Source organism: Raphanus sativus, unplaced genomic scaffold (genome assembly GCF_000801105.2).
Source record: "Raphanus sativus cultivar WK10039 unplaced genomic scaffold, ASM80110v3 Scaffold0909, whole genome shotgun sequence".
Taxonomy (NCBI): domain Eukaryota; kingdom Viridiplantae; phylum Streptophyta; class Magnoliopsida; order Brassicales; family Brassicaceae; genus Raphanus; species Raphanus sativus.
In genome coordinates this window covers 6,524-28,224 of record NW_026616223.1, presented here as the reverse complement: position 1 = coordinate 28,224, position 21,701 = coordinate 6,524, and the positions used below count along the sequence as shown (strand labels likewise).

The 21,701-nt window shown below is 36.1% G+C and overlaps 5 protein-coding genes across 6 annotated transcripts; 2 read left to right on the top strand and 3 right to left on the bottom strand.

Moving 5' to 3' along the window:
- Nucleotides 1-576: 576 nt before the first annotated feature.
- On the bottom strand, nucleotides 577-1,714 carry LOC108811444 (acyl carrier protein, chloroplastic). The gene is made up of 4 exons (XM_018583492.2): nucleotides 1,597-1,714; nucleotides 1,174-1,287; nucleotides 969-1,091; nucleotides 577-892 (listed from the first exon to the last, which is right to left on the bottom strand). Exons 1-4 carry the CDS (start codon nucleotides 1,642-1,644, stop codon nucleotides 767-769), a joined length of 411 nt encoding a protein of 136 aa, XP_018438994.1. The 5' UTR covers nucleotides 1,645-1,714; the 3' UTR covers nucleotides 577-766.
- Nucleotides 1,715-2,395: 681 nt separating this feature from the next.
- LOC108811437 (probable serine/threonine-protein kinase At1g54610) lies at nucleotides 2,396-5,888 on the bottom strand. The gene is made up of 8 exons (XM_018583483.2): nucleotides 5,729-5,888; nucleotides 5,356-5,499; nucleotides 4,797-5,267; nucleotides 4,334-4,618; nucleotides 3,646-4,200; nucleotides 3,124-3,224; nucleotides 2,918-3,041; nucleotides 2,396-2,849 (listed from the first exon to the last, which is right to left on the bottom strand). The coding sequence occupies exons 3-8, from the start codon at nucleotides 5,196-5,198 to the stop codon at nucleotides 2,556-2,558; spliced, it is 1,761 nt and encodes a 586-aa protein (XP_018438985.1). The 5' UTR covers nucleotides 5,199-5,267; nucleotides 5,356-5,499; nucleotides 5,729-5,888; the 3' UTR covers nucleotides 2,396-2,555.
- A 2,934-nt stretch (nucleotides 5,889-8,822) lies between these two features.
- On the top strand, nucleotides 8,823-10,657 carry LOC108811442 (uncharacterized). The gene is made up of 2 exons (XM_018583489.2): nucleotides 8,823-9,251; nucleotides 9,816-10,657. Exons 1-2 carry the CDS (start codon nucleotides 8,908-8,910, stop codon nucleotides 10,462-10,464), a joined length of 993 nt encoding a protein of 330 aa, XP_018438991.1. The 5' UTR covers nucleotides 8,823-8,907; the 3' UTR covers nucleotides 10,465-10,657.
- Nucleotides 10,658-14,433: 3,776 nt separating this feature from the next.
- Nucleotides 14,434-16,702, bottom strand: LOC108811439 (probable polygalacturonase). The gene is made up of 4 exons (XM_018583485.2): nucleotides 16,092-16,702; nucleotides 15,332-15,701; nucleotides 15,103-15,256; nucleotides 14,434-15,031 (listed from the first exon to the last, which is right to left on the bottom strand). The coding sequence occupies exons 1-4, from the start codon at nucleotides 16,500-16,502 to the stop codon at nucleotides 14,506-14,508; spliced, it is 1,461 nt and encodes a 486-aa protein (XP_018438987.1). The 5' UTR covers nucleotides 16,503-16,702; the 3' UTR covers nucleotides 14,434-14,505.
- Nucleotides 16,703-17,970: 1,268 nt separating this feature from the next.
- Nucleotides 17,971-21,299, top strand: LOC108811440 (sugar transporter ERD6-like 8). Of its 2 annotated transcripts, XM_018583486.2 has the most exons (18): nucleotides 17,971-18,025; nucleotides 18,107-18,284; nucleotides 18,392-18,454; nucleotides 18,531-18,620; nucleotides 18,788-18,847; nucleotides 18,956-19,021; nucleotides 19,138-19,203; nucleotides 19,333-19,408; nucleotides 19,530-19,594; nucleotides 19,686-19,778; nucleotides 19,877-19,957; nucleotides 20,042-20,126; nucleotides 20,220-20,329; nucleotides 20,411-20,470; nucleotides 20,588-20,641; nucleotides 20,728-20,787; nucleotides 20,863-20,977; nucleotides 21,071-21,299. In XM_018583486.2, the coding sequence occupies exons 2-18, from the start codon at nucleotides 18,123-18,125 to the stop codon at nucleotides 21,181-21,183; spliced, it is 1,419 nt and encodes a 472-aa protein (XP_018438988.1). In that variant the 5' UTR covers nucleotides 17,971-18,025; nucleotides 18,107-18,122; the 3' UTR covers nucleotides 21,184-21,299. The 2 variants fall into 2 exon arrangements, with proteins under 2 accessions (XP_018438988.1, XP_056853951.1); XM_056997971.1 differs by having other exon boundaries at nucleotides 17,977-18,284.
- Nucleotides 21,300-21,701: the final 402 nt, after the last annotated feature.

Sequence of the window (21,701 nt, the reverse complement as noted above, 5' to 3'; positions counted from 1 at the left end):
TTATACATAATCTTCCTCAAATATATTTACATATCTAAGATAACAACCAAAGTAAAAGCAAATAATCATAATTTTCATATATTTAAAATAAAAAGTATTAGTTGAATTTAGAGAAATTGATTGATGCAATCCAATATACCCAAATGATAACTTATTTAAAATCATATGTCTGATTAAAATAATATAATATTATTAGTATAAATTATGCATACAAATTATAAATTAATTCAAAATTAAAATTAAATAACAATCAACTATTGTAACATATTTAATTTATAAATATGTGTATCCGTGCATGAGCACGGGAAAATCACCTAGTATATATATATGTGTATGTGTAGTTAGCAATTAGCATGCCTTTGGAGCCTGGAGAAAGTTTTCTGAGGCCTTAGCATGCCTTTGGAGTCTGGAGAAAGTTTACTGAGGCCGAGATAGAAGAACCCATTCCAGTTACATGGTGAATAGGATCGCTTATGAACCGAGCTATTGTAACTTCCTTTTAAGGCACACACTCTTTGTATGTGTTAATACTACCAAAATACAACATACTTCTCCCTTTCTTGAGAATGATATTCATTGATCTGAAAAAATTTCGGGCACCAAAAGATTAAGAGGAGACAGATAGAAACTCGTGGATACAGACACTACTACTAAACCATTGGGACAAAGACAAGACTCACTTGACACATTAAAAAGAACATAACGAAAACAACAAACTCAAAGCCTTGCTCTGTTTTTATTTTTGAGGGTAAAACTAAACTTAAAGTTACTTCTTGGCTTGCATGAGCTCTTCGATGAGTTCAGCAGCTTGCTCAACAGTTGCAATCTTCTGTGCTTTCTCTTCCGCCATTTGGATACCAAACTCTTCCTCTAAACCCATCACTATCTCAACCTGCATGCAAAAACACTCTGTTAATACAAAACATGCGAGTTATTATTCAAAAAGAGACTGATAAATTAATGAGTACAGTGTCGAGAGAATCTGCTCCAAGATCGACAAATTTGGTTTCTGCAACGACTTTTTGATCGTCTTTGAGTGAGAGTTGCTTCTTGACTATCTCAGATACTTTCTCTACTGTCTCTTGTTTGGCCTATAAAGACACAAAACAAAGATGTCAACAAAGGCGTGAAAATGCTCAGTGTGTGTGTACAAAGAAAAAACAGAACATATACCGCGCAAGAGATTGAGAGGCGAGTGCGGCTTAGGTTGAAGGAGATATTAGTCCTTCCATGGTTTGAAACCAAAGCAGGCTTATGGAAACTTATCCTCATTGTTGTTGTTGTTGCCTGTTGTTCATCAATACAAAAAAAAAAAAATTCATTCAAATCACCAACTACTCATGACTATTGTTGTAATTGTCACAACCATAGCTCGTAAGGTGTGATTCAAATGAACGCATATCGAAAACCACCAGCCTCAATTCACACCAAACATTATTTTTAACGTATCAAATGATCACATCATTAACGTGCGACCAAAGTTTTAAACGGTGACAAACAGCAAATGATGTAAACATCGTAACGGTTAGAGCGATGATCTGAAAAACAAGGTGCCAATTGTGAAAAAAAGAAGAAGAAGATGATTATTAGTAATACCAAAGAGGTAGCTTGCATGGAGACTGAAGAGCTGAAAGTGGCCGCCATTGTCGTTACTCACGAGAGAGATGGAGAGAGATGGCGGAGTGTACAAAGAGCGTGATGTCCTCAAGGTAGCTGGTCCCATTTATAAGCTTGGTGCACTCAGAAACGGCGTCGTCGTAAGAAAAATAAAATATGGGCCTCGTTACCATGCAAATATTCAACCCATAGATACTCATGCACGTGCCGAATGTAACATATCAACGTCCCAAAATTAACTGAATGGAAGTGTAACATGTCAAACCGGTATTAACCATTTTACCAACCGAATTCAAAGCTATGGACCACAGTGACCACTCAATAGGCAATACATACCGTGAAATTGTATTGAAGTGCACCATTTTCAGTTCAAAAAAAAAAATTGTACTTCTCAGATTCTCTTAATTGAATTGAAGTGCACCATGTCGAACCGGTCTTAACCACTTCACCAACCGAATTCAAATCCATGGACCACCATGGCCACTCAATATCATGAATATATACTTCTTGTCACAACTACCCATCATTCTCATATATTTATTACAGCCTTTTCCATTGGCCAAAGTTTTGAACCAAACAGTACCCCTATAACTTTACCAATCAGATCCTATAAATAGAAAGCCAAAAGTAAAAGCATACACAAAAGAGTCTTGTTTCGTTACAACGAATACTACTAAAACCCCCACACGTCTCCTGAACTGTATGTAAGAAGCTTCTTCTTCTTCATCACAGTTACATTTGTGCAAGTTCTCTCTGCATGAGTGTCATCTCCAAGGAAGAATCAAACACTAAAAAAACTTTACATATAATGTAAGGCAGCCTCATTTGAATGTTATTGTCAGTGCTCTTGTACAAATCAAACAAATAAGAAAAACATATAACCCACCAAAAAAAGTATCTCTATCAAAATAGGAATAATAATAATAACAACAATCTCATTAAGTAACGATTCTTTTCCCTTTAAGCTTAGCAGCCATTCTCCTCTCCTTGTTAACATCCTTTCTCCTCTGTGCAGCCGAGTCAGACGCTCCAATAGGAGCCAAAGGGCCTGACCATGTCTGTAACGGCTCTTTGGAGTAAGAAGCAGCGAACGAGTTTGAGCTAAACGGTATCTCCGATGGATCCAGTCTCCGTGAAGATCCCACCTGAAAACCAAGCGACCCGTCTTGATGCGGTGGAGGAAACTTGTCGCTCTTGCTCTTAGCATTCGCATGCGTGATCAAACGCATCCTCTGTTTAAAAAAAAAGATTCAGACACGAACTGAGAAGAAGTAAAAAACAATATTGTTTCATTTCTTACATCAATGTTGGATTGGTTCTCGGCATTGGCTTCAGGAGCAGGCATTGCTCTTGGATGAGCTCGTTCTCTAGGTAGTCTGATTCTTCTTCTGCTCTCTCCTTGAACTTTACGTGCTTCCCTTTGTCTGCAGATATCAATGCATCTCTCACGTAAACAGAAACCAAACATAGTCACAAGAAGACCAAGAAAACTGAAAAAAACTTTACCTTCTAAACTCTTCATCTCGTTTCCTAGCATCAATCTCTTTACTTGGAGGATACTTAGGTAGATCAGAAGGTTCACATGGAAATGGCTCCGTCATGAAGAACTGTACAAATAAAATAAAAAAACAAATCAGCCATGATAGTTTTCGGTTCGGTTACGGTTTTGAGTTTGGTTTAGTTTGGTGTGTTTTAAAAACAGATAACCTAAACCAACCGAACCAAATTAACCAAACTAACCGAAAATAATCTAATTTAACTGAAATGACTGAATCTAACCGAAAATATCTGATTTTTAAAGAAAATTATACCTAATTCTAACCGAAACAAAAAGAATCGGTTATTTTCGGAAATAAAATTAAAACCGAAACTAATCAAAAACCAAACTGATTTATTTTTGGTTTATTTCGGTAGGACAGTGGCCGAACCGAACTACCGAAACCAAATACCTGACCCAAATTAACATAATAAACCGAATCCGCAATAGTACTCAAAACGCTTAAACTTTTTAATTGTCAAGAAACTTACATCACTCATCAGCGCATCCGAAGCTGTCTGACGCTCAGAAGGATCAATAGCCAAGAGCGTATCGAGCAAAGAAAGCGCCTGAGGAGAGAACTCCTTGAAAACCTCTCTTACTTTTCTTTTGAACTGAGGCAAAGGCCTGTGATGAGCATGCTTCTGATGAGAAGGAAGCCTAATCTTCCTCCAGTACTCTTCAGAAGGCGAACCGCACAGCTTATATATCCTGTGCAACTGCTCTACCTCGTTACGACCCGGCATGATCGGTCTACCCGATAACAGCTCCGCCAAAATGCACCCTGCGCTCCACAGATCAATGCCTACATTGTACTCTTCGACACCGTGGAGAAGCTCAGGCGCTCTGTACCATAGAGTAACAACCCTGTTCGTCATCCTCTGTCTTTTGCTAGCGTCGTAGAACGTCGCGAGACCGAAGTCGCCTATTCTGAGAACTCCTCCGTCGTCTATGAGAAGGTTTGATCCTTTGATGTCGCGGTGGAGAACTCCTCTGTTGTGGCAGTGCTCGAGCCCCGAGAGGAGTTGCTTCATATAGCATTTAACCTGAAAAAAAAAACATAGCTATTATTAACGCTAGATAATTATGTTATTACAAACTATGAAAAATGAATCTGTAACAGCACGGTGTTGAATAATTATGTTATTACAAACTATGAAAATAACGGTTTTGTGTTACCTGTTGCTCGGTAAATGTTATGTCCGGGCTTGCAGCTAGACCAGCAAGGTCGTGATGCATGTAACGGAACACCAAGTATAAACTATTCGACATCCTCGAAGTAACCAAACCTTCTAGTTTGATAACATTGGGATGATCTAATCTCCTCAGGATCAGAATCTCTCTAGCCATGAATCTCAAGCTCTCGCGTTCCAAAACTTCGCACCGCACTTTCTTTAACGCTACAATACTTCCTGTCAATGAATCTCTCGCCTTGTACACATTACTATACGTTCCTGATCCAATCTACACACACACAAAGCAAAGCAACAGACTTTAACAACCCAAAGAACAGAACAGAGGACAAAAACAGAGTTTTTATCTTCGCCTTATCAATCTTCTCACACAAACACAAAGCAACAGACTTTAACAACCCAAAGAACAGAACAGAGGACAAAAAACAGAGTTTTTTTTAAATCTTTACCTTCTCAATCTTCTCAAAGGAATCAGCTTTTCTTGGAAGCCATCCGTTTAGAGCTTCACCGCAGACTTCAGACAGCCACGGTGGCCATCCGGCAGCAACTTGCTCACCGAGCAAGTTCTTTGGTGGGTTGCTCCGTCTCGGGTCAGGCTTACTAGACCTTCGTCTCTCGCCTTTAGGTTTCCTCTCTTTGGCTTCTATGACAGCAACGCCATTCTCTTCCTTGTGATGATTCACAACCTCCTCACTAGTAGAAGCAGAGGCAGCAGCAGCAACAACAACACTAGTGTTCTGTCTGGTTTCGGTTTTAGTCACAGACACATTGTTAACTTCCTTTCGATTAGACTCGATCCTTGAGCTAACTACTGATCCTGGAGATCCAGGTCGACCCAATACACAACCCATCTCTCATCAAACTAACCTTCATTTGCTCAACATGGTTTCTTAAAAAAAAAAGATCTCTTTGGAATCAAACTGCAACACAAACACAAATAATTGGCAAAATTCAAATTCCAGCAAAGTGTTTCACATCGGGGAATCAGATTTGGAGAAAGTTACTTACTTTATGATCCAGGAGGAGTGAAATTGGAGACCCAGATGTTCAAATCTGAAAATTGAACAGACAAGAACCGCTGCAGAGATTCAAACCCTAGTGTTTTTTTCAGACAGGATGATGTTTTCAGGTTGTGTGAGACAAGTCAAAGATCTGAAAAGAAAAACTTGTTTAGAGATATCAAAGCTGACTCGACACTCAAGAGAAACATATGAAATCACACAGATGGATCAATGAGAGATTTTCAAAATTTTCAGAAAGTTTTAAAATCAAACCTTTAAAGCACAGGAAGGAAAAAATAAATCAATTAAGGCAAGGTGATACATACACCAATTACACTAGAGTGGAAGAGCATTAATAAGAAGAAAGGAAAGAGACCAACCTTCTGAGTAAAATTCTGATGGAGAAGGGATTGGTTGAACTGCTTTTTTTTCTTATTTACTCCAAAACTTAATGTGTGTTTTCTTTTCTTGTTTGGGTTTTGAATCAGACAAGAAAAAGGAATAAAGAGAAACAGACGAAGATCTGTTCTTTTATTACGTGTAATTGTTTTTGGACGCAAAAGGCTCAAAGTTACTACTCTTCAGCACCCCCACCAACCTTAGAGTGACCACTATTTGATATTTTACTGGTCCTTTGTTCTATCCTTCTTTTAAATTTGTAGACCATAAAGTTTTGGGTTGAATTAAAGTGTTTTTCTTTTAAAACATTTCATTACCAGTCTCATTTTTAATGTAAAAGATCTACTGGTGCTACAGTGAGTGGATGTTTTTTCAGTGACAATGATCACACATGTATGGAAAGAATAGTTTGAACTATAGTATAGTTGGTCAAACAATATTAGTTAAACATAAAGAAAACAAATATTTGGTGTAGACATCTACCTAATGTTATTGGAATGTATCACTAAAATAATACCATCATTTTAATAACGTTAAAATAGGAATTGAAAAAGAAGAATAATTATTATAAATAATGAGAGTTTTGCTTCATCTCTCCAATCAAAGAAGTTCCTTTATCAAGACTCTTTTGTAAACCAAACAAGGAACAAAGGCTCAGAAACTAGTGATTGCTCCTGTCCAAATAATACCCTATATTTTATTTATTTATTCATTCCAAGGATGCTAACTTACAATATTTATGTTATCTTATAGAGACAATAGTCACAATACAGTATGTTTTATAATTCATTAACATCAACTTGTGTGTTTAAGAAACAAATCAGTGAAGGGTTTTAAGGTGTGAAAGCAAACGCTGCATTTATAGAGGGGCTTTCAGTCTATTGGGCCTAAAAGAATGATCTAACTTGGCCCGATTCATATGTTGATGTTCTACTTGCGAACAAGAGTAGCTTCCCCTTGTGCTTTGTTTTTGCCTCTCTGTTATATTTTGCTCAAGTGATTGGTTTCGTTGCTTTGATTGTTGTTCTTGCTAAATTTCACTTTTGTCATGTGCTTACTGCTTATGTATTCTCTTGGATTTTGACAGTGGTCCAGCCATGAAGTTAAGCAATTATGTTCCCCAGGATAAGGAGCTTGAAAGTTGCACCACCAGAGCTATCCAATTGCTGTACTTCCCTCCTACAGTGGAGAAGAAGGAATAGGAGATGGCAGAAGCTGATGAAAACGAAGTAGAAAGTTAAAGACCTGATATGATAAGAAAGAAGCCAAAGAAGATTCTACAAATCTTCAAGATAATTCAAACTCTCATTGGTTTTTAAATTGTTTGAGGGAAACAATTGAAAACAAGCAGAAAGTTCGTTTTTCTTTTCTTTTTCAAACCTTTAAGCCTCCTCCTAATGTACAAAAATAAGTAAAGTTTTTGGCACCATCTCATCCAAAATCTTGAGCCTTTTTGCTTGCTGAGTATGCCACCTTCCCAATGAATCTGAACTCCAAAGAACAGCATTATTTTCCAGCTAAGAAGCTGAGTAAACTAAACCATGACTTATGGTGATATTCATTTTCACATCATTGTTTCAAATGCAAAAGAAAAAAAGGCCAATCTACAAAAGCTTCTGTATCAAATCTTCCAAGGCCGCTTAAGGTCAATTCTCTATATCTTCTTGAAATCACCTTCTCAAGTTTTAAAAAAAAACCATTAAGTAGATGGAGCCTGAGACTGCTTCTCCAACACTGACATGATGCATTTTCGTGAGTTTTTTTTCACTTCTTCAAAGAATTCTTACCTCTATCTAAGCTATAGCTACCCTGTAGTTGAGGATCACATCCTCAGGTTTCTTCCATATAAATGTCCATACAGTTTCCAAACTCATCTCTGGAGGTAAGACCTGATGTAATCACAGGAAACAACCCTTGTTCTGCCAAACGATAGATTAGAGCTTGTGAACCAATCAAAAGTTAGCACATTTTTGGGTTCCTTGAAGCTGACTTGCCTGGTTATTGCATATGATCTCAATGGAAGATACTCTTGAGTTTCTGCCAAGGCTTTGATCCAGACTGTAGCAGTCCTTTTCCTGAACACCTTCCTCCATCTGCTAAACTATCCAAAGGACTGTCAAGCATCTTTTCCTCAACGTAATTGGTAACCTACATAGATATGTGTAATTGTGTAAACAACAACCCACTGAATAACTGAAAGTGCACGCATAACTATAGGTCTTAACGGTTAACTGCACCTTGTAGTGCGCACTAAGTAGCCCTAGTGTGACCACAACGGCAAGTCCTTCTCATATTCAGTTCAGGTGTAGAAGTGTTACAGAAAATTAACACTCAATCAGAAGGCGATATAGTGGTACCAGAAGGAAAAAAAATAAAAATGGATATTTACTGCTGGCAAGTGTAACAAATTCACTATCCTTGACTTAGTTGACTGCAGTGTCTGGAGAACAAGAAACAAGAGTGTTTTAACCAGCCAAAGCAGCGTGATTCACCTAAGAAACACTAGTGTTATCACCAGCTCTCTTTCCAATATCAAAAAACAATCAACATCAGAAGGAAGACTATCAAACATCAGTGACCCGTATCTACCAAATTGATTTGGATAATCAGCTAAATTGTTTGACATTCCTTTATGAACATTCAAAGAGGCCAAACAAAATAACCAGAGACGGATTGCAAAATCCATCACTTTATGACTCCCTACTGTTGATCCATACAACAGTGCTAATAGAAACTATAATTTTCACACTGTTTTCATATATATTAAGGATAAGATTATATAAATCATTTAAATTATATATATATATATATATATATATATCTTTTTAAGATGTTACTATTTTTGTATTGGTTGAATGACTTAACCACTTAGTTACTATTGGTCTTAAAGTTATTAAGATTAAAAATTTCAGACATAGATCAAAATAAACAAAAAAAGATAGCTACAAAATTATTAGGAAATTAGATGTATGTAATAAACCATTAATTATAAATTTAAATAAAAACCAGGAGTATATAGTGTAATTGTTCAGTTAATAAATTAACAGCACTTGTCCAAAAAAAAAACAGCACTTCTCCAAAAAAAAACAGCACTTTCCCAAAAAAAAACAGTCACTCGTTTCCACTAAACGCGGTCTCTCTCTCTCTAAGACATCATTCGATGGCATTTCTCTGTTCTTCTTCTTCTTCACCGTCGCCAGCGATGCAGAAAGGAGTTTTCGTGAGCGTGCCTATACTTGTCCTCTCGCTCTCATTCGCAGCTGCCGTCTTCTTCCTCCTCTCCTCTTCTCTCTCCACCTCCTCCTGCTCCTGTCCTCCATCTGCATCTTCTTCTCCGACCGTCGTTAGTGACGTGAGATTACAAGAGAAGATATCCCCGACGCGAGATGATATAGAGTGGGTCAGAGATCTGATTAGATCCAATGGTTTGCATATGCACAAGAACGAGCTCAGGAAGGGGATTAATCCTCGCACTAGAGATCAACAACTCGCAGATCTCAAACAGTAAAATCATACTCTCTCTCTCTCTCTGTCTTTCTTGGTTCCTTGGCCTTTTGATCAGATCTCTTCATGTTCGTGGTGAAAGTTATGATCTTTCTGTTTCTAGAACTACGAAAGACTCGAGCTTTCAATTGCTCTGTTTCTAGAACATGAGACTTTCCTTTGCTCTGTTTTTAGAATTATGAAAGACTCGAGCTTTCCATTGCTCTGTTTTTATAGAATATAAAAGACTGGAGCTTTCCCATTGCTCTGTTTTTAAAAGACTCGAGCTTTCCTTTGCTCTGTTTTTAGAATTATGAAAGACTCGAGCTTTCCATTGCTCTGTTTTTATAGAATTATGAAAGACTGGAGCTTTCCCATTGCTCTGTTTTTAAAAGACTCAAGCTTTCCATTGCTCTTAATCTTAGAATATGTAAGACTCTAGGTTACCATTGCTCTGTTTTTTCAGAATATGAAAGACTCTGGCTTTGCTTTGCTCTGTTTTTAAAAGACTCGAGCTTTCCATTGCTCTGTTTCTTAGAATATGAAACACTGGAGCTTTATCTCCCTGTGTTTGTTCATTTTCAGGTACAAGGGTATATCTCATTACGAAGGAGACAACAACCACACAGCTCTCCCATGCCCTGGTGAGTTACTAGTTGAGCAGCACCACAGCAACTACGGCGAGCCATGGGCAGGTGGACGCGACGTATTCGAGTTCTTAGCCGAATCCTCCAATCTCAGACCAAACTCTCGCGTCCTCGAAATCGGGTGCGGGACCTTACGCGTGGGTCTGCATTTCATACGCTATCTCAATCCAAGCCACTTCCACTGCCTCGAAAAGGACGAGCTCTCTCTGATGGCTGCCTTGAGGTACGAGCTCCCGTCTCAAGGTCTTCTACACAAACGTCCTCTTATACTCAGAGGAGAAGACATGGAGTTCAGCAAGTTCGGGTTAGATACAACGTATGATCTGATCTACGCGAGTGCTGTGTTCCTCCACATGCCTGATAAGCTCGTGTGGACGGGACTCGAGAGGCTGGTTGAGAAGTTGAAGCCTTACGATGGGAGGATCTTCGTGTCGCATAACGTGAAGTTTTGCTCGAGGTTAGGTGGGGACGAGTGTGCGAAGAGGCTAGCGAGTTTGGGACTTGAGTATCTTGGCAAACAGACGCATGATAGCTTGCTGTTTAATCACTACGAGATCTGGTTCGGGTTTAGACGGTTTAGGACGTAAAAGATTGTTTGAAGTATCTGTTTTCTTCACACGTCGTGAGGGATTTTAAAGAGTCCTAAGAGATTGTTTCTGTAGAGAAGATGTCAAGTGCAGAGATGACTGTATGTCTGTATCTTACTTTTTTTTGTGTTTATTACTTTATGGTGGGAGATCCGTGTATTGTTCATATAACAGCTGAGATTTCGAACCGAAACGAGCCCACGAACCAAAAATCTATATAGAATAGCAAACCATTTTTTTGTTCTCGTATGACATCAGCATTTTTTTATAGGAAAAAAAAATTTGCATCCAAAGGTCAGAATTGTTTCAACTGTTTCATCTAATGGATATAAAATTCTTTTTTCTAAGGTTTGATGATGTCATGAATTCATTTGACAACTCTTCTTCAAAAAGCATCTATTTAAAAGACACATATTTTAAAAGGTACAATTATCAAATGACACATCCCTTAAAAACATCTCTTAATCACATCTCTTAGACAAACCACTTGCACATTTTCAGTATGTTTATATTGAACTTTTTATTAGAACTAAAATGATTAATAATTTTTTTTCGTTCTGGTAGAAGTCGTTCCAAACAATCGTACGTTTCACAAGTTTATACATGTCGAACTATCGCAAACGACTTGCTGTTGTTCCCTCTAGAATGTTAGAACAAACAAACTTAGATTTTTAGACAATGCATGCACACGTTCAATTCCAATTCTATGACACAACTACACAACAACTATCCGTTTAACTAATCTATAATTTTTATCGACATAAAGGCATATGCATGAACAATTATGACTTTTCATCACACAAACAGTTATTTTATCTATTTGTTTAACCTTTTGTTCATGAAAATATATAAACTTATTCTAATCCAACACCAAAGATTACTGCACTCTTCTTTGTCTCTTTTTATATGCAATTCTCATTGTAAAAGAATTTGATCTTTCTCTTGTCTCATCCACGTCTCTATCATTCAGATCCATTACTATTCAAACAACATTGTAGAAATGTTTTTAAAAATAACTACATATAATTTTAAAATATGTGACTGTGCATATATATCTTTGAAAATAATTTAAAATAGTTAACGTGTCTTTTTATAAATTTTTTTTGAACTGATGTGTTTATTCAAACATATTGTAAACATATATTTTTAAGTTGACTACCTATACATTGAAAGAATGTTACTATTTATAAAGATATTTTATTTAAATTTAAAATACTTAAGGTATCTTTTTCTATTATAAATGTGTTTTTGAACTAATGTGTCTATTTAAAATATATATTTTTAAAGTATTTTTAAAATTAGTTATCTATAAATTGAAAAGATGTGACTGTTCATTTAGATTTTTGTGTAAAATTGGTTAGTTAATTAATTTTGGGGTTTTTTGTTAATGGGTGCAAATTCCCTATTTTGATATTATATTTATATCACATAATATGTATGTATAATATATCTCACAAATTTTGGCTATGATAAAATGACTTAATTAATGTATAAAATAAATGAAATAAAATAAATATAAATGAATGAAGTCAAAAAATATTAGGTGGACATTTGATTAATATTGTTAAAATAACTCATTTTTAGTAAGAAATTTATATGCCCACGCAAATTCATAATATACCAAAATAACAGCATACCAAAAGAGTTAGAGACCTTTAGTAACCATTTCTATTTTTTTTTTGGTTCAAGTCATCAAAATACAGCTATCATAAATCATAATGAATACTGAATAGGATTGAAAAGGCAAAAAAAATTCAAAAATTATCTAAAAATGAAAAACAAACAAATTAAAAAGGTAGCTTAAAATAGTTAAACAAAGAATTTCATATATGAAAATCCAATATACCAAAATAACAACATACCAAAAGAGTTGGAGACCTTTAATAACCATTTCTAAGTTTTTTTCTGGTTCAAGTCATAAAAATACAATTATCATAAATCATAATGAATACTGAATATAATTGAAAAGACAAAAAAAATTCCAAAATTACCTAAGAAAATGAAAAACAAACAAATTAAAAAGGTTGCTTAAATGGTTAAATATATTAAATAGTTAAATATATCTAATGGATATAAACAACTCTTTCTCTGTATGATGATGTCATCAAAGTTTTTGGCAACTCTTCTTTCTACACTCATCTATTTTAAACAACACATCTTTTAAATAGACACAGTCATATATTTTCATCTTAAAAAAATATTTTAAACAACACATCTTTTAGATATACACAATTATACATTTTTCATCATTAAAAACATTCTGTTTTGAGTAGTTATTTATTTGAAATGAACAAATAATCTGACTTGTAACCTTAAAAAAAATGAACAAATGAACACATCTTTTAGATATACACAATTACACAATTATACCAGCACTGTTTTTTTAAGGTTACAAGTCAGATTATTTATAGATTTTAACATCACTAAGCGATCTCTCTGTTTTTTACCTAACATTGGAGCGGATGAGTATGTTCTTCGAAGGACGTCCGTAGGTAGTCCCATACTGGTCCCCAGTGGCGGATCTAGAAAATATAATGAATGGGGGCAAAAACAGTGAAAGGGAAGCAAAGAGTTATTTGATCCTTAGTTCAGTGGGTGCAAATAATAGTTTTTACCAACTAAACTATAACAGACATATAAATTTTGGTGCATTTAAATAAACTTGTATTTTTTAGTGGGGGCAGTTGCACCCTTTCTACTCTATGTAGGTTCGCCAATGCTGGTCCCAACCGCTCTTTATCGTCGCCAACGCTTGTGTAAGAGTTCTCAATTACCATGTCCTCACATGAATATGATGCACAACGTTGAAAGATTCTTATCTGATGAGGTGCAAACGTTAAGATAGATGCTTACCAGGATCAGGGCCATCAGTGTTTGGGGCTTCGAACACGGATGCTAGGATGGTCATGTTTGTGATCGTGACGTTTTTGCAGTCGTACGGGTGAAGCATAAATAAAACACATACTGATATATACAACGATACATTTTTATTCACAAATACATTATATTTTGGGAATTTTTAAAATTATTATAAAAACAACCATGTAGCATAAATAAAACACATACTGATATGATTTATATGCTTGGTACAAAAAACCATTTAATAAAAATTAATTACCAAGTATCCAATGAAATTTAAATTCGTCATGGGGTTTAGCATAACTCCTTCTAAAGTAAATTCCATCTTTTCTAGCTTCATATGAACGTAGTCCGCCACATCGACGAATAGTGGCTTCTCTGTATGCTCGAAAATCACAGTGATACCTGTCATACTTGAAATGACAATGCATTTCTTTCTTTGCAGAAAAATAACTTAAGCGTGCATCTTTGAATTCCATGACATATGAGGTGTTAAATTTTAAAACATTTTTTTCTGCTGCAGTAGCGTCGGGTTTCTCGTTGACAACACACTCGTGACGAAGAACAATACCAGGACCAAGTTGATTATGAATTTCAACACGGTTATCCTTGCAAGCTGTACCAAATCTGTAATAGGTAGCAAAAACCAACATAAAACTGATAAGAAAATTCATTTTTAGATCAAACGATATTCTAATCATAGAATCAATGTGCAATATTTATATATAAATTGTAAACATTCTTATTTAGTAAATAATCTGTTTATGTTGTTAGCTAAATTTAAGCCTAGACATGAACTATTTTTACCACTAGCACTAAGAAAATTTAATGGCAAAAAATATGAGTATATATTTATAAATAATAACTCACCATTAAACAGAAAATAGAAAAGTCTAAAATGAGCAAGAAATTGATATATTTGAAACACTTAAACAGTTAATTTAAATAATGCATGTGACATTATCAAAATTGCGGAACATAATTTAATCTGTAGGAAAAAGTTTAATCTTTAGGAAGTAACAGTGTACAAAGTTTTCGTTAATTGTTATAATAAAATTATGGTGGTGATATTTTTTAACAATAGTACCCTTATTGATTATCAAATTAGTATTAGTTGCTAACAGTATTAGTTTTTGCTAAATATTTGTTTAACAATATTTTTTAACATGTTCTTGGTCAGACTCATATCTCGTAATCTATATCTGTTACATTGTGGGAATCAGACTGCTTCACCAGCTGTTCCTGCTCGTCATACCGATCAAGATTCTCACACGGAGCAGGGAAGACGGTCCCTATCACACGCCCTTGCACGTAAGAACACTGGAATACATGCTTCTTCTTGTAAGTTACCCCCACCGACATGTCCCTGAACGTTACGTTTCTAACCGGAATCTCTTTGCTTCCTTGGATACGCACCGGCACGCGCACTCCCTGACCGTATATCCCCGTGTAGATAATGTTCTCGAGCACCGGGAACGCTCGAGGGTCGAATCCACCGTCCGGATGCTCGTTGTAGTCAGTTTTTATCACAACCCCAACTCTCAGCTCATCGAACGTGACGTTTCTGAACGTTATATCGCGTACGTACCCGCCTCTCCCCGGTGCAGTTTTGATCCGAACTCCGCGCCGTGAGCTCCATATCAGAATGTTCTCGACGGTGATGTTTGAGACGCCACCTGACATCTCGCTTCCTATTGATATACCAGCACTGTTACATACAAGTCAGAGATTATTTAGATTTAGCATCACTCAGGGGAAGTTGATCTCTCTGTTTTTTACCTAACATTGGAGCGGATGGTGAGGTTGCGAATGAGTATGTTCTTAGAAGGACGTCCGTAAGTAGTTCCGTACTGGTCCCAACCGCTCTTTATTGCGATTCCATCGTCACCAACGCTGATGTAAGAGTTCTCAATGATCATGTCCTCACATGAATCTGAAGAGACAGTAATTAGAGGTTCATTTTCGTTTTTTGTTACATATATCTGAGTTGCAAGGTTGAGACACTCACCAGGATCGATGCCATCAGTGTTTGGGGCTTCGATCACAGGTGCCAGAATGGTCATGTTAGTGATCGTAACGTTTTTGCAGTCGTATGGGTGAAGCGTCCAAAAGGGAGAGTCGCGCAGAGTGATGTTGGCGAAAACGACGTCGCTTGACCACATGATCTGAACCAGTGGTCCTCTTGTGTGGTTTAGAAGCTTTGAGCGATACTTCTTCCACCAAGATTGCCCCTGCCCGTTGATGCTACCGTTATTCCCTGTGAGGACGACATCTTTGAGATACTGTCCGTGAATGAAACTTCCGTAACGAGGTCCAGGATGCTCTCTTCCGTAACCGTATGAAGGTAAAGGAGGAAGCAGAGGCCATAAACTTTCATCCTAATGTTGACATTGAAAAAAAACAGAGTGCTGATCTAAGCGTATGCTTAATCAATAATCTCAGTACCTAACCTAACCACTTCCTAGAGATTTATTGAACATTGATATGACTAAACTCAATAGGATCCAATTCAAAATATAAAAAGAAAATTAACATTCAGTACGCGGTAACAAGTAGTAACTAGTCTGTACCACCTATGTAGGATCAGGATACCTCTGTATAATTCAAAAAATATATATATTTAAAAAAAGTCACACATAATCTATAGAAATGTTCAAAACATACTTTCGAAATTCAAATCACAAAGATAAATAAGCATTCGATAGAAATTTCAAAATGATTCATATTTGAAGGCAGGGGAGGGTAGTAGTGGTGAGATTAAACCTAACCTGGACGGCAAGGATCTCAGCGTCCTGGTCCAAGAAAAGAGTCATGAAGCTGGTGAGATTAAACGGAGCAGTTAGCCACCTGCCAGGTGGCACGTAAAGCTGTCCACCTCCTTTTTTAGAAAGCTTCGAGATCGCAGAGACAGCTCTCTCGAAGGCCTCTGTGTTGATCGTTACACCGTCTCCCACTGCTCCGAAGTCCGTCAGATTAAACGAAACCGGTCTAACCAGAGGGAATCCACCGGAAGCTGCGGCCGTCGTCGTCTTCCACCGGAAAACAGAGGAGAGACCACCACCTGAGGTTCCTTCTCTGTCGCCGCCGCCGAATTGCCAGATGGAGAGGGAAGCGAAAGCGGCGATCCAGAAAACGGCGATGAAACGCCTCCTCGTGATCGGGGGGAGTGGTTCCACCATTATTGTTTGGGATATTAGAAGAAGAACAATAACAACAGCAACAACATTAGAGAAGAGAGGATCTATCGTGAAAGATTTTAGATCTTTTGAGATCAGCTGAGATATTAACTACTAGTCTCTCTCAGCAGTGTGTTTGTTTTTGTTGAATCGAGATTCGATTTAAGTGTTTTGATGATCGGTGAGGGTAGAGCAAGAACACAAGCGTATCAATAAACTAGACAGTGGGTTTTTGTAAATGATCCATAAGCCAATTGATTTTTAAAATGGAATAACAACATAGGCCCAATTATATATAGTAAGGCCCAATATTTATTCATTCGCGAACTATAGTAGTGTTTTGACCCGCTGGTTTCGGGTTTGGTTCAGATGGACGACTGAGATGCCGAAAGACGAAAAAGATATTAGAGCTCGGGTAGGAGTCCTTAAAATTTTTTTTAAAATTTTTTTATTATTATCTTTCTTTTCAGCAAAAAAAAAAAAAAATAACCAGTGGCAGGCCGCCACCTAACCAACAGGACCCGCGAACAGTTACAATACTCTAAGGAATTGATCCTTAAAGAAGGATGGGAAGACTTCAATCCTTACTAGGTTTTGGAGCTTAAAACCTCCATTGAAGATGGTCTAACGGTAGAGTGTTTATAGATATAAGAATCCGTCTCTTAATTTTTAACTAGAAAAGTTAAGAACCGGTTCTGCTAAGAATTTCATCCTAAAAATTCCCCGGTTAACATGTTCTTAGGAGGAGGAACTAGAGAAAACGACATTGTCTGATTTGTTTCCTTTTTACAGACCTAAAAATAAAATATCACCTGATTCATTTCCTTTTTCTTGGTTCATATTTTGCCTATCAAATCTTGACCGTCCAATGCATATAAGGAGAAATGGAAATTAGAGAAAAGAAAAGGATCATATCTTTGACTCAGGTATTACGTCAGTGTGCATGTTATATACTCAACAACATGCATGGATTATTTAATTATTGTTTTTAGAAAACTACAAACCATGCATGTTACCAGCCCCAGTCATACAATGCATGAGTGTACAGAATATTTTGAGATGTATAATGAAATTAAAAAAAAAAAAAATCAATAGCTACGTTATGAAATGTTTTAAGTTTTAAAGTTTCTAGCTTACTCGGAATGGTTGTAACTCGTACGTAAGTACCTCAAAATTCAGTCAACCAACATTAAATTGTGGATAACCTCAGCACAATCTTTTTTTTTGGATAACCTCAACACAATCTATGTGAGACTGCATTGGACTTTCATAATCTATACTTTATAGTTACATTTTGAACTGCACTGAAACTTTCATAGTATACACAATAAATTAATGCAAATTGTCTAATTTGTCCAAAACCATCGACCATCTTTTGTGTTTTAGCTAAGCCAGCCAGCTATTGTTAATGTTCACAATATATACAGATCGATATATGTGTCTATATATAGGCTTATATCAACAAACACAGAACAAAACAAAGTTTAAGATCTAAAATCACGGTGGCTTCGAAGCTCCTCTCATCCGTTGAGTTATTATATCCTTCACAAAAAAAGGTTTTTCGCATGTTCTACAAATAAACCGGTACGTATTCGTTGACTTGATAGGGTAACTAAGAAGAAAATGGCAAGAAGAGAAGACGATATGGAGAAAATGAAAGACAAATCTGAGCCTTTGCTGCTTCCGGAGAATGGATGCGATGTCTCAGAAGAAGAAGGAGCCTCGTGGATGGTTTGTCTAAGCACATTCATTGCCGTTTGTGGTTCCTACGAGTTTGGAACCTGCGTAAGTTTCTTTTAGTTATTCTTTTAATTAAGATTACCAAGAAAAATTGATGATTAACCAATAATTTGTTATTAATACGAGAAAAATCTCTACTTTTTAATTAATAGGTGGGGTATTCCGCTCCAACCCAGTTCGGGATTATGGAAGAACTTAATTTATCATATTCCCAGGTTTAAAATCATATGAAGTATTCAACATTTAGATTTGTTTTGCGATGAATTTTTACTAATCCACTTTTTAATTTAGTTTTCAGTTTTTGGATCTATATTGAATGTGGGAGCAGTTCTTGGCGCTATAACATCGGGAAAGATCTCTGATTTCATCGGTCGGAAGGGGGTAAAAACACAGCTTAACAAAAATAACTATAATGTGTTATAATATATAGTTAATGTTTTATTCATCTCGATCTACACACAAACATTTTATGATATTACATTTTATTCTACTACGAAACAAAAAGTATATATACATTTTTGGTCACATGCATGTGGATTTTGCGACAGGCCATGAGGTTGTCTTCAGTGATCTCTGCCATCGGCTGGATGATAATTTACTTCGCCAAGGTTTTTCAGTGTGCTAAGTTTTTATTCATTATTTTTTTGTTCAGAAAAATTACAGAATATTGTACGATAGCGGATCGTTATTTTAAATTTTGTTCAATTATTAACTAGGGTGACATACCATTGGACTTCGGTAGATTTCTCACGGGTTATGGTTGCGGTACCCTTTCGTATGTGGTATGACATTTTCACATTGTTATATAAATAAAAGAATCATATGTCGATGAAAATATGATTATTAAATTCATATTTTAACTTTACTAAATTCACAGTTTCATTTGGCTATTTTATAGGTTCCGGTTTTCATCGCCGAAATTAGTCCGAGAAAACTACGAGGAGCATTAGCTACGCTTAACCAGGTGATGTATTCCAGCTTGTGTTAGGTCTAGTCTGTGGTTAAAGATGTATTCCAGCTTGTTTTGTAAACTTCTTAACATATTATGGTCTTTCTAACTATAATATTTTAAATGATACTATTATTTCTGCAGCTTTTTTTAGTAATCGGATTGGCTTCCATGTTCCTCATAGGGGCCGTCGTAAACTGGAGAGCTCTTGCACTAACCGGTAAATTTGTTTGTGCAGTAGCTAATATATTTGAAAGCATTTAGTATTTTAGCAATTGTACCAAAGATGGTATTATATTTCATTTGGTTATAATAAAACTGTCTTGGTTAATTAACTTCAGGAGTTGCACCGTGTGTGATTCTATTCTTTGGGACTTGGTTCATTCCCGAATCACCTAGATGGCTGGTATGATTAAAGTTTGAAATTCAATTTCGGTTCAGTTAAGCTTTAGAATCTATAACTTATCAGTGCAACTCAAATGCTTTGGCGTTTGAAGGAAATGGTTGGACGCCACCACGAATTCGAAATGGCATTGCAAAAACTGAGGGGTTCTAACGCCAATATTGCAAGAGAAGCCGATGAAATCAAAGTACATTTTGAACCAAAGACTTGATTAGAAAACCGTTCCGGTACGTGACATTGCATTTATGAAACTTTCTATAATTAACTTCGTTTTTTTGTTTACAGGAGTACTTAGCGACTATAGCTCACCTTCCGAAAACCACACTACGAGACCTTATTGACAAAAGGAACATACGTTTTGTGATCGTACGAATCTCTAATTCAAATAACCGGTGATTAACTATGTTTCCCGGGTCACTTTGGTTTTTAATTTTAGCTGTACTATACCAGGTTGGAGTTGGTTTAATGTTTTTCCAACAATTCGTTGGAATAAATGGGGTTATCTTCTATGCACAGCAAATTTTTGTATCAGCAGGTTATAATTCGAACCGGATCTAGTTAATTTTGATTTCAAACAGGCTTAGTTTCTAGACCACTCATCGGTTTTGTTCCGGTTTGGGTGTACCAGGAGCATCCCCAACTCTTGGAAGCATTCTATACTCGATCGAACAAGTCATTCTTACAGCACTGGGTGCAACGTTACTAATTGATCGGCTTGGACGAAGACCACTTCTTATGGTATGGTTCTTGCAAATATTTTCAATAAACTAAATAATACAAATTTCGATTATTCGGCCTGACCATATTGATATATTGCAGGCTTCAGCTGTTGGGATGCTGATTGGATGTTTGCTCATCGGAAATTCATTTCTTCTAAAGGTCACTCTAATTAATTTATTTATTTGAAAGAAAAGCTTAGAGTATATAGTGTTGGAAATTAAACCTGAAGTTTAGATATTAACATGTTTGATTTTGGTTTTGATGTTAATTAACCAGGCCCATGGTTTAGCAGTTGATATCATTCCAGCTCTAGCAGTTAGCGGTGTCTTGGTAAGCATCTTAAAATCAGGTTATGGTTTTTAACCTTTGGGTTTGCCTGGTTTACTGGTCATTTAACCAGGAAATCCAATTTTCAGGTTTATATCGGTTCATTTTCGATTGGAATGGGTGCAATCCCATGGGTTATAATGTCGGAGGTAAGATCAAAACGATATAGTATGTTCATATTGTCATTGCCATGATTTTTTTTCTAATATATTTCTTTATTCCAGATATTCCCAATAAATTTAAAAGGAACTGCTGGAGGGCTTGTTACGGTTGTAAATTGGCTTAGTTCATGGTTTGTCTCCTTAACGTTCAACTTTCTCATGATCTGGAGCCCTCATGGTATGTATTATTTTCCTTTACCAAATTATAGATTTTGTTATTTTATCATACGCATTAGATAAGCAAACAGTCTTCACCTTTTTGGGGTTTTAGGTGCATTTTATGTCTATGGTGGGGTATGTGTATTGGCCATTATCTTCATAGCAAAACTCGTTCCTGAAACCAAAGGCAAAACCTTGGAAGAGATTCAAGCAATGATGATGTAAATTTCTTCTATTTGTATAAGTTATATATGCAAATGCAATTTACTTTAATGTTCTGTTGGTCCAAGATAGCAGTGCTTTTACACATTTTAAAAAATATTCTAAGAATTGTGAAGTTCTGTTTGTCTTGTTTTTAGTATTTTCGTAATTATATGATTTAATTTTTTGTACATCAATTATCTAGGTACAATGGATATATGGATGAGAATTATCATATATATACAATAGTTGAACGGAGTTTCTAAATGGTTACCTTAGTTGTTAGATCTGCCGCTAACCACAAAATTCAGCAGACGAAAATATCATATATGTATATAACAAATGCCTCACGAACTCTTAGCTGCGAGACTATACATCAAGCTGATCATTTAAATGAGGATAAGTTAATGTCTTAGATGAGTACCTCTACAATGTAAAAAGTAATCAAAAGAGGACATAAAAATGTTCAATAAAAAAAGATGATGCAAAACTCAAACAAATCAACAAAAATTTATCACTAGAGGTGGACCATCGATAAAGTT

Coding starts and splice junctions, on each gene's coding strand:
- LOC108811444 (XM_018583492.2), bottom strand. CDS start 1,644: ATGGCGGCCACTTTCAGCTCTTCAGTCTCCATGCAAGCTACCTCTTTG. Junction 1,288..1,596: donor CCATGCAAGCTACCTCTTTG/GTATTACTAATA, acceptor GATGAACAACAG/GCAACAACAACAACAATGAG. Junction 1,092..1,173: donor GCCTCTCAATCTCTTGCGCG/GTATATGTTCTG, acceptor GTGTCTTTATAG/GCCAAACAAGAGACAGTAGA.
- LOC108811437 (XM_018583483.2), bottom strand. CDS start 5,198: ATGGGTTGTGTATTGGGTCGACCTGGATCTCCAGGATCAGTAGTTAGC. Junction 3,225..3,645: donor CGGATGCGCTGATGAGTGAT/GTAAGTTTCTTG, acceptor TTATTTGTACAG/TTCTTCATGACGGAGCCATT. Junction 3,042..3,123: donor CGAGATGAAGAGTTTAGAAG/GTAAAGTTTTTT, acceptor TGATATCTGCAG/ACAAAGGGAAGCACGTAAAG.
- LOC108811442 (XM_018583489.2), top strand. CDS start 8,908: ATGGCATTTCTCTGTTCTTCTTCTTCTTCACCGTCGCCAGCGATGCAG. Junction 9,252..9,815: donor CAACTCGCAGATCTCAAACA/GTAAAATCATAC, acceptor GTTCATTTTCAG/GTACAAGGGTATATCTCATT.
- LOC108811439 (XM_018583485.2), bottom strand. CDS start 16,502: ATGGTGGAACCACTCCCCCCGATCACGAGGAGGCGTTTCATCGCCGTT. Junction 15,257..15,331: donor CACTGATGGCATCGATCCTG/GTGAGTGTCTCA, acceptor CTGTCTCTTCAG/ATTCATGTGAGGACATGATC. Junction 15,032..15,102: donor ACCATCCGCTCCAATGTTAG/GTAAAAAACAGA, acceptor TGTATGTAACAG/TGCTGGTATATCAATAGGAA.
- LOC108811440 (XM_018583486.2), top strand. CDS start 18,123: ATGGCAAGAAGAGAAGACGATATGGAGAAAATGAAAGACAAATCTGAG. Junction 20,127..20,219: donor GCAAATTTTTGTATCAGCAG/GTTATAATTCGA, acceptor TGGGTGTACCAG/GAGCATCCCCAACTCTTGGA. Junction 20,788..20,862: donor CATGGGTTATAATGTCGGAG/GTAAGATCAAAA, acceptor TCTTTATTCCAG/ATATTCCCAATAAATTTAAA.